This window comes from Gadus macrocephalus, chromosome 20, assembly GCF_031168955.1.
Source record: "Gadus macrocephalus chromosome 20, ASM3116895v1".
Taxonomy (NCBI): domain Eukaryota; kingdom Metazoa; phylum Chordata; class Actinopteri; order Gadiformes; family Gadidae; genus Gadus; species Gadus macrocephalus.
In genome coordinates, this window is record NC_082401.1 from 13,116,853 (window position 1) to 13,132,932 (window position 16,080).

A 16,080-nucleotide genomic window follows, 5' to 3' on the forward strand; every position below is an offset into this window, starting at 1 on the left:
CAGGGTAAAGGCTAAGGGTATTGGCCTATACACACCCAGAGGTACGAGTGCTTGTTTAGGAACACAGTGAACGTCCTTGCTCTTCATCAGCGAGTTGCAAGTGTTAGGATGAACTAGACGACACTATCTTAAAGATGCTGATGGCCTCGGAGTGCAGCGTGTGTGTGTGTGTGTGTGTGTGTGTGTGTGTGTGTGTGTGTGTGTGTGTGTGTGTGTGTGTGTGTGTGTGTGTGTGTGTGTGTGTGTGTGTGTGTGCGTGCGTGCGTGCGTGCGTGCGTGTGTGTGTGTGTGTGTGTATGGGGGGGGGGGGGGGGGGGCTTTCATTTTAGAGTGACGGCTGAAGCATCCTCACGTCGAACGATGTGTCCGGGCATAGGGGGGATAGGAAGCTTGGGTTGTTGTGTTACCTTTGCTGCCGTCATACCCGGCCGTCTATTTGCATGCTATATATTTAGTTCCCATCCATTGAGTGTTATCACCAGGGGGCTGGGGGGCTGGGGGGCTGGGGGGCTGGGGGGGGGCGGCACTCCGTCTCAGAGTCCCGGAGCCCTGGTGCTGAGCGCTTTATCGGCCTGTAATTCTCCCGCTCCCACTAACTCATCTTGAATTATTGAAGTGCTGTTTCCCACCGTGCGGGGGTCGGAGGTAAACACTCGGGACCGGGGGGGAAGACCCTCCCCCAATAAAACACATCAAATAAAACATCAATGTCACTGACACTGATGTTGGCAGTTATGAGTTTAATAACGGCAGTGTGTTACCGCGAGTGGAAGGGAAATAGTATCGAGCTGCTTCGTCCAACGGATTGGCGATCAGTTAGACTCTGATGATGACCGGACAGAAAGGAGTGGACGTCGTCTGAGAGAGACGGTTCTTCCTCTGAGAGAGACAGTTCTTCCTCTGAGAGAGACAGTGCTTCCTCTCAGAGAGAGACGGTTCTTCCTCTGAGAGAGACAGTGCTTCCTATGAGAGAGAGACAGTTCTTCCTCGGAGAGAGACAGTGCTTTCTCTCAGAGAGACAGTGCTTCCTCTCAGAGAGACAGTGCTTCCTCTGAGAGAGAGACAGTTCTTCCTCGGAGAGGGACAGTGATTTCTCTCAGAGAGACAGTGCGTCCTCCTAGAGAGAGTCAGTGCTTCCTATGAGAGAGAGACAGTTCTTCCTCGGAGAGAGACAGTGCTTTCTCTCAGAGAGACAGTGCTTCCTCTCAGAGAGACAGTGCTTCCTCTGAGAGAGAGACAGTTCTTCCTCGGAGAGGGACAGTGATTTCTCTCAGAGAGACAGTGCGTCCTCCTAGAGAGAGTCAGTGCTTCCTATGAGAGAGAGACAGTGCTTCCTCCTATAGAGACAGTGCTTCCTTCTACAGAGCGACAATGCTTCCTCCTATAGAGACAGTGCTTCCTCCTACAGAGAGACAGTGCTTCCTCCTAGAGAGACAGTGCTTCCTCCTACAGAGAGACAGTGCTTCCTCCTATAGAGACAGTGCTTCCTCTTACAGAGAGACAGTGCTTCCTCCTACAGAGAGACAGTGCTTCCTATGAGAGAGAGACAGTGCGTCCTCCTACAGAGAGACAGTGCTTCCTCCTATAGAGACAGTGCTTCCTCCTACAGAGAGACAGTGCTTCCTCCTAGAGAGACAGTGCTTCCTCCTACAGAGAGACAGTGCTTCCTCCTATAGAGACAGTGCTTCCTCTTACAGAGAGACAGTGCTTCCTCCTACAGAGAGACAGTGCTTCCTATGAGAGAGAGACAGTGCGTCCTCCTACAGAGAGACAGTGCTTCCTCCTACGGAGAGACAGTGCTTCCTCCTACGGAGAGACAGTGCTTCCTCCTATGGAGACAGTGCTTCCTCCGATAGAGACAGTGCTTCCTCTAAGAGAGACAGTCCTTCCTCTAAGAGAGACAGTGCTTCCTCATAGAGAGACAGTGCTTCCTCATAGAGAGACAGTGCTTCCTCCTATGAGACAGTGCTTCCTCCTGTAGAGAGACTGTGCTTCCTCGAGACAGTGCTTCCTCCTATGGAGACAGTGCTTCCTCGTATAGAGAGACAGTGCTTCCTCTAAGAGAGACGGTGCTTCCTCTGAGAGACAGACAGTGCCATGGTCTCTTAACGTGCAGTGAGGAGTACTGCAATGAATTGACGTTATACAACAATTTAAACATAAAACTCAAAACCTAAATATTGCACAGCCCTCAGAACCACTTTCCTCCACGTGTATTAACAACATTTAATACAATAAAATGCGTGCGTTTGTGTGTGGTTGTGTGTCTGTGTGTGTGTGTGTGTGTGTGTGTGTGTGTGTGTGTGTGTGTGTGTGTGTGTGTGTGTGTGTGTGTGTGTGTGTGTGTGTGTGTGTGTGTGTGTGTGTGTGTGTGTGTGTGTGTGTGTGTTTGCGCGCGCATGTGTGTGTGCCGGTGTGTGTGGGAGTGACACCGAGAGAGACGGGATGGACGGATTGCGGGTCGTCGTACTGTAACGTTATTAAAGTGATTGAGGAAAGTCGGCTACGAGGAGGCGGACGCTCCGTGGCGTTGAGGGACGGCGGGACAATGGGTCGGCGGTGGCCGGCGTCCGCGGGCCCCCAGCGGGCCCCCCGGTGGCGCCGCAGCAGCATCATCATCTCTCCGCCTTGTCATCGGGTTTCCAACTTCAGACAACAGCGCGGCCCTAGAGGAGAGAAGACGATGAGACCCTCGTGATATGATCAGCGGTGCTCGCGATCAGGCTGACGTCCGTTCAAATAATAATGATTATAATAATACAAATATTTATAATATTTATAATATTAAAATTGTAGGCCGCTAATATTAGTAATGATACGGCTGGATGCAAACATCGCTGTATTCTTTCATCCGTGCATTGTGTATTCAATATTTTGTATTTTTTATTAAACGATCAATATTGTGTATGCAATTAATTTGTTCAAATAATTATAATAATAGGCCTAGTTATATTAGTAATTGTAACATCACCAAAATAACATGAATAATAGTGGATGCAAATAAGGAAGTCAAGTTCTGGGCGCTCGATGAGGCGGAATGAGGAAAAGGATCCCATTCCCATGAATTGAATTTGACATTCGTTTATATCCTCATTTAAACGCGAAGACCTGCAGCTTAATTCGCCTTTGACAATATTGTTTGATACAGCCTTTCCCCCCGCCTCCCCGCTGCTTCTGTTTTCTAATGTCCCCCCACAGAAGGTGTGGAAACAAACCACTTAAACGCACAATTTACGCAACAAGTCGTCCTAAGATAAGTAGCCTATATTACTGCTTAGTTGAATATTCCGCAGTTCGTAATTCCAGCTGTCGATTCGCTGCCCTTGGGAAAGTCCTTTGAAGTCGGAGTGAAAAGGGGGGATTTCAGGAAAATAATTAATTTCACCAATATACGCGATTAGAAACACTTCAGCACTGCTCAATATTTAATTGTACACGTGACAAATGAACAACATCAGCTGGAAAATTAAAGGAATTATTTACCTTGTGAGGACGCCTATAGTCGACACCTCGGCCAATTCATCTTTATAGGAATGTCAACCATCCCAGGCTGCACAGAGATAACACAAATGAAGATTAGAGCCTGCCATTCCTTCGTCCTATATGTTAACCTGATTGTTAACAGCCAAAGGCCTGCTTCCACATTTTAAAATTGTTAACATTTATTTTGGACTTGACAATTCGCCCCCTTGTCTCCCTGCACCTTACACAAGCGTTTGTTTGCATTTAACCATTTTAATAAATAACTTCCTCAATATTTACACCGTCAATTACTAATTTAAAAAACATTACCAACTATTCGCTTTAGGTTTTTGAACATGTCAGAGGTGACTCGCATCCACAAACACACACAGGCCTACATCCGGTCCAATCGGGTCATGATAGAACCGGGTTCATCTGGGTTCCACTGTATAAATATAAATATAAGGTCCGTCTGCGGCTGAACCACCTCTCAGCGGAGGAGGAGTAGATGGTGATCCAGAGGACGGAGGAGACGCCGCCGCTCCGTGTGCCTCGCGGAAGGCGGGATTAAATCAAAGAGCGCTCGGCAGACCTGTTTGTGTCACAGCCACTGCGCATGCGCGCGGGGCTCCTCCACGCTACCTGCTGCCGAAGCCAGTATTTCACAGTGGGCCCCAGCCCGGGTAGATCAGTCAGGAGCCTGGACACAGCCCGGGTACATCAGTCAGGAACCCGGACACAGCGAGCTGCAGTGTGGTGGTGTTACGCACCGGACAGAAGGAGACACAAAGACACTTTGGAAGAAGAAAAGTCTCCTCCAGCTTTTATTCAGCTTTACGCTCTTCTATGGATGTCGTCATGAGTCAGAAGACCTGAAGAGAGTATCGAGAGACAACGGCTACTTTTTACTTTTCGAGAGGATATCCGACGGTGGGATGAAGAATTAAAGTTCATGTAAGTAACCTCCCATTCCTTCGTAATAAAGGCGATGTGTATTTATTCAGGATCAGTGTTTATCTCGGTGTTTATCTCGGTGTTTAGTGGCTCCGCTTTACGCACCAAACTGACTGTTCTCTCGTTCGCGCTTCTGTCTCCAGATCAACTCTGTGCCAACATGTCTAAACCGATGGATCACGTCAAACGTCCAATGAACGCGTTCATGGTCTGGTCCAGAGCCCAGCGGAGGAAGATGGCGCAGGAGAACCCCAAGATGCACAACTCGGAGATCAGCAAGCGGCTGGGCGCCGAGTGGAAACTTCTCACCGAGTCCGAGAAGAGGCCGTTCATCGACGAGGCCAAGCGGCTGCGGGCGATGCACATGAAGGAGCACCCAGACTACAAGTACCGGCCGCGGCGGAAGCCCAAAACGCTGATGAAAAAGGACAAGTTTTCCTTCCCGGTGCCGTACAACCTCGGAGAGCACGACGCGCTGAAGGTGTCCGGTTTGACAGGCGGCTCGCTGTCCGAGTCCCTGATGGGGAACCCGGACAAGGCGGCTGCTGCTGCTGCCGCCGCGGCCGCACGGGTCTTCTTCAACCCGTCCATGGCCAACCCGTACTCTTTCTTTGACCTGGGATCCAAGATGTCCGAGCTTTCCCCCCACTCGTTTCCGTACGCATCTCATCTTGGCTACCCGGGCGCCGCGACGGCTTTTTCCGGGAGCGGCGGTGGAACCCACGCCCACACGCACACACACCCTTCCCCGGGCAACCCGGGCTACATGATCCCCTGTAACTGTACGGGCTGGCCTTCAGCTGGACTCCAGCCCCCCTTGGCGTACATCCTCCTGCCCGGGATGGGCAAGCCGCAACTCGACTCGTACCCGGCGTACGCCGCGGCTTTATGATAGCGGCGCCCAGACACACTTTGGACTTCATGGGAAAAGAAAAAAAAATAACATGCAAGAGTTTATTATGCATGCACAAACTTGTTCATGTGATGAAGTGCTCGTGGTCCCTCCCAGATATCACGTGTATATGTTGATTAGTACCTTAATCCAAGGTCATGTTTATTTGGAAGTCCCTCTCTAAGTTAAGGGCTCTGCGGGCCACCTCAGAGCCTAGAGGGTTGAAGGATATATTAGCTGGTAGACGGGGAAGCTGTCCTTATCAATGTGAATACTCCGTCAAATGCTACTCTATTACTGTTTTATTTTGCGTCAGACTGGCGCACCTGCTCCAACAGGTGCGCCTGTTTGGGGAGCGTCATGATCACCACTGGATACACGGACAGCGACGCGGTCATTAACACCCACTCGGACTTTGATTTCCTCCTCCGGTCTATTGTAACTCCCGATGAGGCCGACCCAGTCCCTCCTCGAACAATTGTAAATTTGTACAGGTAAAAAAAAAAAACTCTAGGAAATTGGACACTAGGCTTAGCGTTTGGGATAGGGCCTGATAATTTCACTAGAAATCTGGTTTATATTTTAAGTTTTAAAAGCCGTTTTATAGATGTCTGTAATATTTATTGTTTAGTGGAATCATCCCGGAGACTTGAGGCCATTCGAGAGGACAAAATAACTCTGTATCATTTTGCACATAAAATGTAGAGGATGTAATTTATTCAAGTTGATTCATTTACTGCCGATCTCATTTTTCTGTTATTCAAAAGTCGGATTCTCTGCCCTGTTTTTAAGAATATCAAAGTTCCCAAGGGGGTCGTGGGAAAGTGGTTTGGTTTTTTTATTTGTCGGGGGTTTAAATGACTTCTCGACGTGTCCGCTCTCATGTGCAGCAGAGCGTGTCCTACTAACTCATATGGACTTTGTATGTTTTGTGTTTCCTTTAACACCGTTATGTACTCACAACTGTTCGCTCGTTGAGCAGCGGACTCCAATAAAGCGAATGCGGGAAAGCGGAAGGCATGGCCCTGTTTCTTGATGAGTGCCCAGATGGCCCCCTGTCCCCTGACCTGATGGTCCAGGTGAGGCGTAAGGGATCCTCCAATGAGCGCTTTTGTCCGGCCCGTGAATGGCGTGACCGGGGGAATCTCAAGCAGCCCATTGTGAGCCCACAAACCAAGCCTTATTTATCACCATTTTAATCACCAATAGGATGTGAGATAAAATAGAGTGGCTTCTCTTTTAATCTTTCTTTTCTCAGGGAGAGAAAAGAGCTGCTTTGAGACTCCTGAACAAATGTGTCTTTGAGGCTCTGAGCGTCGACCGAGGATCCTTTTACATCATCTGACAAACACCAAACAAAAGAAAACTCGAAACGCTTTCGACATAAAATGGAATACTTTCTAAATGACCAAAAATGTAATTATAGACACAAGTTACAAGGAAGGTGTGTGTGTGTGTGTGTGTGTGTGTGTGTGTGTGTGTGTGTGTGTGTGTGTGTGTGTGTGTGTGTGTGTGTGTGTGTGTGTGTGTGTGTGTGTGTGTGTGTGTGTGTGTGTGTGTGTACTGTGTAAGCCTGTGCATGTGTATTCTTGTGTGTATGTGTGTTTTGGGGGGGCGTGTTTCTAGTGGACCCCATTTATTTTAGCAGCACCCACACCTTACATAACACAGAAGACCACACTATTTAGAGAAAGACAGCCCTCCCCAGTTTACATTAGGAGATTAATTCATAAGGATCAAAGCGATTATGCAAAACTAATTTGGACAGTCCAGGGATAATTATCTCGGTCACGGTTAATTAAAGCCTTTCTCGGCGGTGTATCCTCCATTGTGTGAGGCCGATCACTTCGCTCCATGGAACTTCCCGCTCTGCCCCGACAATAACGCCATGGTGACCTCCGAGGAGAGGAGCCTCGGCTTTTACGCACTCCAAATACTTACATTTCTCCCGGTACATGCGTGGAATGTGTTGAATATTAAATTGTTTGATTCTTTCTGGCCTTTTGTGTGTGTGTAATAAAAACAGTCAATGACATAACCGTGAGTGTATTGCTCTTCTCTTGAAAAGGGTGTATCTGTAAGAAAAAAACGTGTGCGTCAAAATATATATTTCTGCTTCTTAAAAAATAAACCCACAAGGCTATAGCGAACAATTGTGTTTAAAACACATGAAAGGTTGTCAGGTCGGTAGAAAGAACCCGCATTACTAGTTCAGTGGCCACTTCCCTCCCTTTCTTCCCTGCCTTTATTGGGTTTTACTTGAGGAAGAGGGAAGAAGACTGAAAGGCTTTCTGTCTGCTCTGGGAGCGTTTAGACGGTCGAGGAGGTTTTGTCTGGGAACAAAACCCGGGTTGGGAGGTTTTGTGCGAGCGTTGTTTGTTGAAGTGGAGCTCTGCAAAAGCGGCTGCTTTCCCTCATTGTGATGAAAGCAATCAGTGGTATTTGGAAAACTGTTAGCATTGTGCACTTCTTCTGTGTCCATTGTGGAGCGATTCTTTTCACAAGGTTTTTTTCAGCCGATCCAGCTGGCCGGACTGAATAGCACTGCAATGTGTACACGCATTGTCCCTGCAGGCCCCTTCAAGTAGCCTACCGTGAATGGAGTGAGTCGACACTGCATGACAGTGAAACAACATAATAAAAAATACATGAGCGCATGAATAGAAGCAGGCGCATAAATAAATAAAATGGGTGGCCAAAACTGGATAAACTGAATGACAAAACGGTGAAAGGGGAACAAAAAGATATTTAACACGGCAGATTAGCATTAGAATGCAATCGACAAGCCAGAACAATTGATGAATAGGTTTACCGGCCAAGAAAGAAATGGACTAAATGCCTTTTGAATAGATAGCCAGTGCGTTTCTTTGTATCTGACGAGGGAAGTGAATGGAAAGGTGGGATAGACCCGGAAAATATCTCAGGAAACTTTCTCTCATAAAACATTACAATCTTGGACACAGAGTATTGTGTCCAAGATTGTCATCCGATTGTCAACCTATAGCTGCACACTGTGAAAAACTTATTTTAATTATTATCATTATTATAATCATTATTATTATTGTATTATTATAATTATAATATTATTATTATTATTATGAATTATGTTTTCTTTTTATTATTATAATTATCCTAATATTAATAGTTATTATTATTATTTTCGATGCATTTACATGCCACTATAGTATTCAGTATTCTAGTCACAGAGTAATCGTCGGTTCAACGTCCTGAGACGCACCTGGCATCTCTCCAGACGCGATTCGAAACGCTCTGCCCATCATTACCGGCCTTCGTCTGAACACAACTTTATTCGCTCTTCCATGGTTTTATTTTCCTTCATTAAATAGCGTGCACCGGTAGGAGTGGGGCAGGTGGAGTGGAGGCATTCTGACGCAATCCCATTGGTTCCAAACGCAAACCCATTGCACCGAGGAAGAGATGCTTCCTGCTGCAGCTGACCTCTGAATCCCCCTGTTGAGACATTCCACCAACACCAGCAGCTTCCAACTTTGTAACACAAAGTAAGTCCAAGTCCAAGTCATTATTCCCGTGTGCGTCCTATATCTGACTGTACCTCATCGGATACCGAAGCCCTATCCATCGCTAAAGGGTCCGTGTTACGGATAAACACATACCTACAGGCCTATGTGCCTTCAGTGTTTTGTATTCTAGTCATGTCAGTGTCAGGGTATTTTCTTCTACAACTAAATTAGACTAATTTCGGTGCCTCAAATTAAACACCCCTCCCTCTACACCTTGCAATGAGCTGCCATCCCGTTAATAAAAGCGCAAGTTTGGAATCACCAAACGTACAGCGTCCATCACACCTCCATTTGGTTTAAGATACACAAACCAGATATCCCCAGGAATAGTATTCCGTCTGGACAGGATAAAAACAACGCAGCATCACTTGATCCTCTGCGTGTTCTCTACGTCTCTAAAACGGTGGTCTATCGAGTCCGGGTCCGAGTCCTATACACCGGCGTCGCCAGATGACCTGAAAGCGATCCCGCTATAAGACGAGCGGCCCTGCCCCCCTCCCTGCGTTCTCATAACTGCCAGCCGATGGCCTGATATCATTATGTCGTAGTGTTAAACCCTTTATGTGCCTGTAAGACATTTGTAGCGGCGAGATTAGGCAAATTAGCATACATATGTAGCCGCGGTTCAACCATATTGACCTCAGAGGGGAACGACAATGGTCCTCACATCCCTAATTCGCCCTGGGCTGCCCTCCGAGGATGTGGATTATCACCGAGCTTCAATAGCTTGAGATGGATCACATTTAGCAAACCCCCTCCCCCCAGCCCCTCTCCCTTTCCCCATGAATAAAATATCAACCTGGCCGCCCTTTGAGGTAAAGGTTCCTCTGTTTGTTTGCAGAAGACTCGGCTTTTTGGGGGGACGGTGGTGTCAAGGAGTGTGTGTGTGTGTGTGTGTGTGTGTGTGTGTGTGTGTGTGTGTGTGTGTGTGTGTGTGTGTGTGTGTGTGTGTGTGTGTGTGTGTGTGAGGGGGGGGGGGGGTTACCTGGTTAACATTAGGTGTGCAGGGTGGCATACTGTGCTGTGTTGAACCATGCACGCCCACGCACACACTCTCTCTCTCACACACACACACACACACACACACACACACACACACACACACACACACACACACACACACACACACACACACACACACACACACACACACACACACACACACACACACACGCACACACACACACCTGATAGGGCCGGTCTCTCTCTCCCTCTCTCTCTGGAACCTCAAAGAGTGTGATCACTGCCTCCTCCATCTCATTTTAGGTAAATCAAAGTGTGAAAAGTCTCACCTGAAGCAATATCTCCCGCATCAGGGCTGTGGAGGTGGAGGAGGAGGTGGAGGAGGAGGTGGTGGGCCTGTTTATGAAGGCAGTGGGGGCCACATTACCTGTAATCTTCCCGGGGAGAGCCAGGTGCATTTCTTACTTCTCTATGCTCCCAGGAGGGGTTCGGGAGCAAGAAAAAAAATCCCAAATTATCTCGCATTGCACCTTTACCCACCAACACCTTAACGTAACAAATCAAAGCCTCAAAGACCCACACGTACCCCCCCCCCCCCCCCCTCCACCCCCCCCCCGCCCCCCCCCCCCGCCCAAGGTCACCAAATGAAATGAGAAATCAGCGCATGTACATGCCCATACAGCCATAAACATGCCACACAGCCTCTGAAGTCTGGCTCTGCTTTAAAGAGATCCCAAGTTTGTTTAATAGCACATAATGCAGCGACTACACGCCGCGGCCGGCCGCAGAAAGGAAATGCTTGAATTAGGAGCGCAGCGCTTTTCGGGGAGTTGCTGAGAGGTCCACTTCTTGTAGTGCTGAGATTGTGTGCACAACTTGTGTGCGTGCGGGAGATTGTTGCTATTAATAACTCCTGCCAAAGTACAGCGATCCATTTGTGGCCCATTTGAATATGCTCGCGAAGGAATAGGCCTTTTCAGCTCCATCTTTTTAGTCATCGCTCCGCACTCTCGTGATATTGCACTTTCCCACTGGTATCACTGGTGATTCACCAGCAACACTTAAAGGACAGCCAACAATCTGATTGAATACGATAGATGGTATACGTTATATAACGATATGCAATATTTCTTGGAAATTGTAACTGTGTTTAATTACAAAATTGAGTGGAATAATTGCAACATGAAAATGTCAAAATGTAAAATCAAATCCCCTGCGTGTTGATGAGGATAGCTAGTGTTATAATATAACATGTTCATAGTTAGTGTTATAGTATAACATGTGCACCAGGATAGTTAATGTCATAGTGTAACATATGTGTTCATAAGGATATAGTGTTATAATGTAACATGTTCATGAGGATAGTTACTGTTATAGTATAACATGTTCATGAGGATGGTTAGTGTTATAGTGTAACATGTTCATGAGGATATTTGGTGTTATAGTTTAACATGTGTGTTAAACCAATACAATTTGAACTCTTCTGTGCCCTCAACCAGCGGCCCGACTCTACAGCGCCCACTGCTGGCTAAAGGGACGTACTACACGGATAACGACCCTTTACGAAACATATTCAATATTAATCAAACAAAAACATTATTTCAAGTATTTCCCAAATAACTTAGGGTCCAATGTAACTGTACCATGATTGTTGAACAGGACCATGAAATAAAATAAATCAAAATACATTCAGACACATAGAGCAGTTGCTCTCCAACATTATAGGGCACATTGTGCAGGCTTATGGAAAAGTATTCATCGCGCCAACACGAAGATACCTGCAAGGCTCGGAAATAAATCAAATCATCCATTTTGATGAACCAAAAATATTAAGCATCGGATTATAGTATTAACCGTCAATAAATTTGAATAACATTGGTGTGTCGCATTAAAAAAAAAAAAAACATTTTGGTAAACTAACGTGACATTTCTGTCCCATTTCCAAATGACCGTTGGCAGTGATTGGCTGGCTCTCGTATTAAAATGCTCAGGTTTTAAGAGGACGCGGGTGGGAGGGAATAAAAAAATAATAACGTATCTATCATGAGTAGAAATAATGAAGTAGCTGATAGCCCGGAGGAACAGTCAGAAAGAATTATATCCTTCTGTAACGCAGGACAGAGGCGACGAGATAAGTACCTGCCACTTAATAGCACACTCCAGCACTACATGTGTCCATCAATGAAGAGATTATTTCCCCTGGTTATTACACAGAGGATCTGGAGGAGGAGAAGGAGGAGGAGGAGGGGGAGGGAGAGGAGGAGGAGGAGGAGGAGGGAGAGGAGGAGGAGGGGAGGGAGAAGGGGGGGAGGGGGTTGAGGAGGGGAGGAAGAAGACGAGGAGGAGGAAGAGGAGGAGGATGAGGTAGACGAGGAGAAGGAGGAGGAGCAGGAGGGGGAGTAGGAGGACGGGAAGAGGAAGCGGATGAGGAGGAGGATGGGGAGGAGGAGATGAAGGAGGAAGAGCAGGAGGAGGAGAAGGAGGGGGAGGGAGAGAGAGTGGTAGGATGAGGGCTGTAAGATTACACCTTTAATGAGAAAGAATGATTCCTCTTCCCCCTACTGTGACGCAGCTCCTCTGAAGGAATACGACGTGCTGCTATTCATTTTCCCTTTCTCAATTTCTCCCCCAGAACTCTAAATAGAAATGATTACTATTATCATTATTAAGGGGAAAGGCTGAATTAAATATTGTCTGCATTATTTATAGGGCAGTTATGATCTCGTTGTTAACAGGATTATGATTTGTGAAGCCTGATCTGAGATTTCCTACGCGTTGCGTTGTGATATCATGGTTTTGCGCTCAAATCTCATACTTATAATTAAGGGCTAAGGGAGACCAATCTCTACGCGATGGTACATAGTCTTCCATAACAAATCGCTATGTCCTTGAGAATTAAGGCCCTATAAAGACCGTCACCAGCCACACGACTTCTACAGCGACATCAGAGACAAGATGGAAGTCAGAAGCTCACACGAAACACGCTGAACTAAAGACGCACTTGTTCTCCAAGTAACAGTAATAAAGTGTGAATATAAGAGGCTGCAGTCAGTGTTGTCACTGTGACCGAACAAATATCTGTTGTTTTGTTTCCTCCTCGTGTTTCTCCCAGCGTGACCGATTCACTTTAACCGGCAGAAAGCTGCAGAAATAATGACTTCACTGTTCCAGCGACCACCGAGTCACCTCGTACAGGAGCCTTGTCGTCTCGAGCCAACAGAAACCCTCAGAGTGACTCTTCTCACATCGACGCGCGGTGGCGGCGGCGGTGGGACCCATCGTGCGGAGCGGGCTCCTTACCCTAATTGGAGGTAATGTCAAGGTGTTCAAGGTAAATCTATTATGAATGGTCTCATTCTGCTGTGGAACAACACTGTACAACCTACTACATATTCATGTGGCACGTGTGTGTGTGTGTTTGTATGAGTATGTGTGTGTGTGTGTGCACATTTGTGTGTGTGTGTGTCTTATGTATGTGTGTGTGTGTGTGTTTGCCTGTTTCTGTTATAATGTGTGTGTTTGCCTCTGTCTTCATTTATGCGGTCGTTTGTGTGTGCTTGTGTGTGCGTGCGTGTGTGCATGCATGTGTGTGTGTGCAAATTTGTGCATGTGCGCGTGCGTGTGTGCATGTGTGTGTCTGCACGTTTGTGTGTGTGTGTGTGTGTGGTCGTTTGCGCTGTGTGCTTTGTAGTCACAAAGGACTACACTAAGAGGTAATGACTCTCCAACAGGGTTCTGTATTGTTCTCTGTCTGCATGTTTGCAGGGAGAAAGAGATTTGGAGGAGAGAATTCGACGCACTGAAAGCAATCAAAGGCTCTGACCTTGGGCCGCCTTTGTGCGGTTGACAACAGAACGCTGCAAGGCCGACAAAGACGGCCCCGCACACCTCTGCCGTTCGAGACGCTACTTTCAAAGGCTTCAATGGCAGGCGAAGAATACGCTTACCTCGCCAAGGCAGAGGGAGTTCAATGTAAGACACACCCTAAGACATGGAATAATTACAATATTAGTCAGTTGCAGAAGGAAATTACCTACAATCTTCAAACATACAAAGTGATACGCATTAATAGGGGATTATCACGCTTCTGGGTTCCGGTGGCTGGATTTGTCTTCGTTGTGCATGAACACTTCCGGCGCACTTCAACAATGGCTGAAACAAAGGCTAGATGTCACTGCTCTGTTCCACTTTGTACATCTAACAAACAACACCAACCCTACTTAAATTTTCATGGATTCCCGACTGAATTGAGTCTAAGGAAGAAGTGGATTCAAGCGGTTCGCCGGGATGAAGGGCCAAACTTTAAAATAAAACAAGGTAGCACGTTTGTTTGTAGCCGGCACTTTAGTGAATCAGACTACAAACGCTACAACCAACCGGGGTCACACCAAGCGAATCTATCGGGTCTGTACCCTCCCGTTTCCAGTGGAACAACTGGGGACTGCCAAGAAGGGGGTCTGTTTATAAAAGAGCATCAACTCGCATAGGCCATGACGTTCACCCAGCCCTTCCTCTGGAGCAACCGCTGCCCTGTGAATAAGAGCCGATGGAGGAGACCGCAGCTTCGGTGGTGATGACAGAACATGATTTCGGTTCTGCTCCTAAACCAGGTTTGTCAGTGTTTGTTAGTGTTCTGAAATATTGGCCTACTATGACCCCATACTGTTCTTAAACCACCTACCTGACAGGATGTGCTACCTATGGTTTAATCACAGAATGGGCTCTTAGTAGGTTATACCGAAGAGGTAGGTCAACTTTTCAGAACTCGGGCAAAAAATGTTTAGTCTTATTGATGTCCCAGCATTTGACCAAACCACAATGTGAAAAGCTTCATCACAAGTACAAATGTTGCATTTTATATCTTACTTAATTAATTGTAAAGGTGAATATTGAGCTATAAAAAGCAAATTTTAAAAGCAATATTGAGCTACAAAAAGCAATTTCTTTAGAGGTCCAAACTGCTTCCAATATGCAAGTCACAGCCAAAATCTGGGTTAGATGTTTTAATTTTTTTTTCCTCATCTCATACAGGTGCACTGGATGCTGCTGCTGTACGCATACAGCAATTGGAAGAAACAGTCAAGGAGCTGATGAGAGCTGTCACAGCTGAAAGTGGGTCAAGTGCCTTTTCACAGATTTTGTGTCTCAGACAAGGACATCCTTTTTTACACCAGATTCACGTCAAGAGATGTTTTTTGTGACTTCTGGGAGGTTATTCAACCATCTGCCTCCATGTTGGTTTATTGGTCGAAAGCTCAGAAAAAGAAACAAACATTTGAACCCATTTCTCCCAGTCCAACGTGTAGACTGCAACTGGTTGAGTTTTTTCTCTTCTGCTGCCGGGTTGCTGCAGGCCTGCAAGAGAAGGTGCTGGCTGACATGTTTCAGGTCAGTGTGTCCACTGTCACCCATGTTGTTATAACGTGGGCCAACTACCGTTACCTGCTCCTTGGCTCCCTCCCCATCTGGATGAGTAAACAGCAAGTCAAGAACACCATGCCAAGCAAATTAGTGCAGTACAGTCCAGATGTTCGGGTAATCATCGACTGCACCTCGGTGCAGTCGATGATTACCCGAACATCATCTTACAAGAACACAACAACCTTTAAGGCCTTGATTGGGATTGCCCCTTGTAGTGCTGTGACTTTTGTGTCAAGTCTCTTCACCGGCTCCATCTCCGACCCAGAGCTGACTGAACGAAGTGGACTGCTGGATTTACTGGAGCCAGGAGATGGCTGCATGGCAGACAAGGGTTTCACCATCGAGAAGCCACTAGCTGATCGTGGGGCAACGCTGATTATACCACACTTCAAGATGACAGGTAGGCATGAAAGGAATGAACATTTCAAATTAAAACTTTGACCCAAATGTGACCATTAAGATATGTAGACAAATGTTTAAGATGGACTGAAGCACTCACAATAATAATACTAATTAATTTATCTCTAACCACTGCGCAGTTCACCGAAGAGGATGCTCTGAAAACACAAGCAATCGCCCGACTTCGAATCCTCGTAGAAAGAGCAAGCCAACCTACCTAGCGTAAGCTAGCTAGCAGACACTCACATTCGTATTCGATATATTTCACGAAAAATAAAGAATCCCTTGTCCAGTTTGGAGCGGGCTGTTATGGAGTTTTTGTTCGGTAAGTCTGTGAACTTCAGAAAACGTGACTTTGGGTACATTTACCAGGGATGTCGTGAAAGTGAACTGCCGGTCCTCCATCATCAGTTCGCCAGAGTGATGAGTGATTCACCGGATGTCACA

The 16,080-nt window shown here is 46.7% G+C and overlaps 1 protein-coding gene and 1 long non-coding RNA gene across 2 annotated transcripts; both read left to right on the forward strand.

Annotated features, from left to right (window-relative positions):
* The first annotated feature begins 4,088 nt into the window (after positions 1–4,088).
* Positions 4,089–7,346, forward strand: sox21b (SRY-box transcription factor 21b). The gene is made up of 2 exons (XM_060040066.1): positions 4,089–4,416; positions 4,560–7,346. The coding sequence occupies exon 2, from the start codon at positions 4,577–4,579 to the stop codon at positions 5,306–5,308; it is 732 nt and encodes a 243-aa protein (XP_059896049.1). The 5' UTR covers positions 4,089–4,416; positions 4,560–4,576; the 3' UTR covers positions 5,309–7,346.
* Positions 7,347–14,931: 7,585 nt separating this feature from the next.
* Positions 14,932–15,840, forward strand: LOC132448853 (uncharacterized). The gene is made up of 3 exons (XR_009523447.1): positions 14,932–15,201; positions 15,500–15,634; positions 15,774–15,840. It is a non-coding gene; the product is annotated as an uncharacterized LOC132448853 (long non-coding RNA).
* Positions 15,841–16,080: the final 240 nt, after the last annotated feature.

Coding starts and splice junctions, on each gene's coding strand:
- sox21b (XM_060040066.1), top strand. CDS start 4,577: ATGTCTAAACCGATGGATCACGTCAAACGTCCAATGAACGCGTTCATG.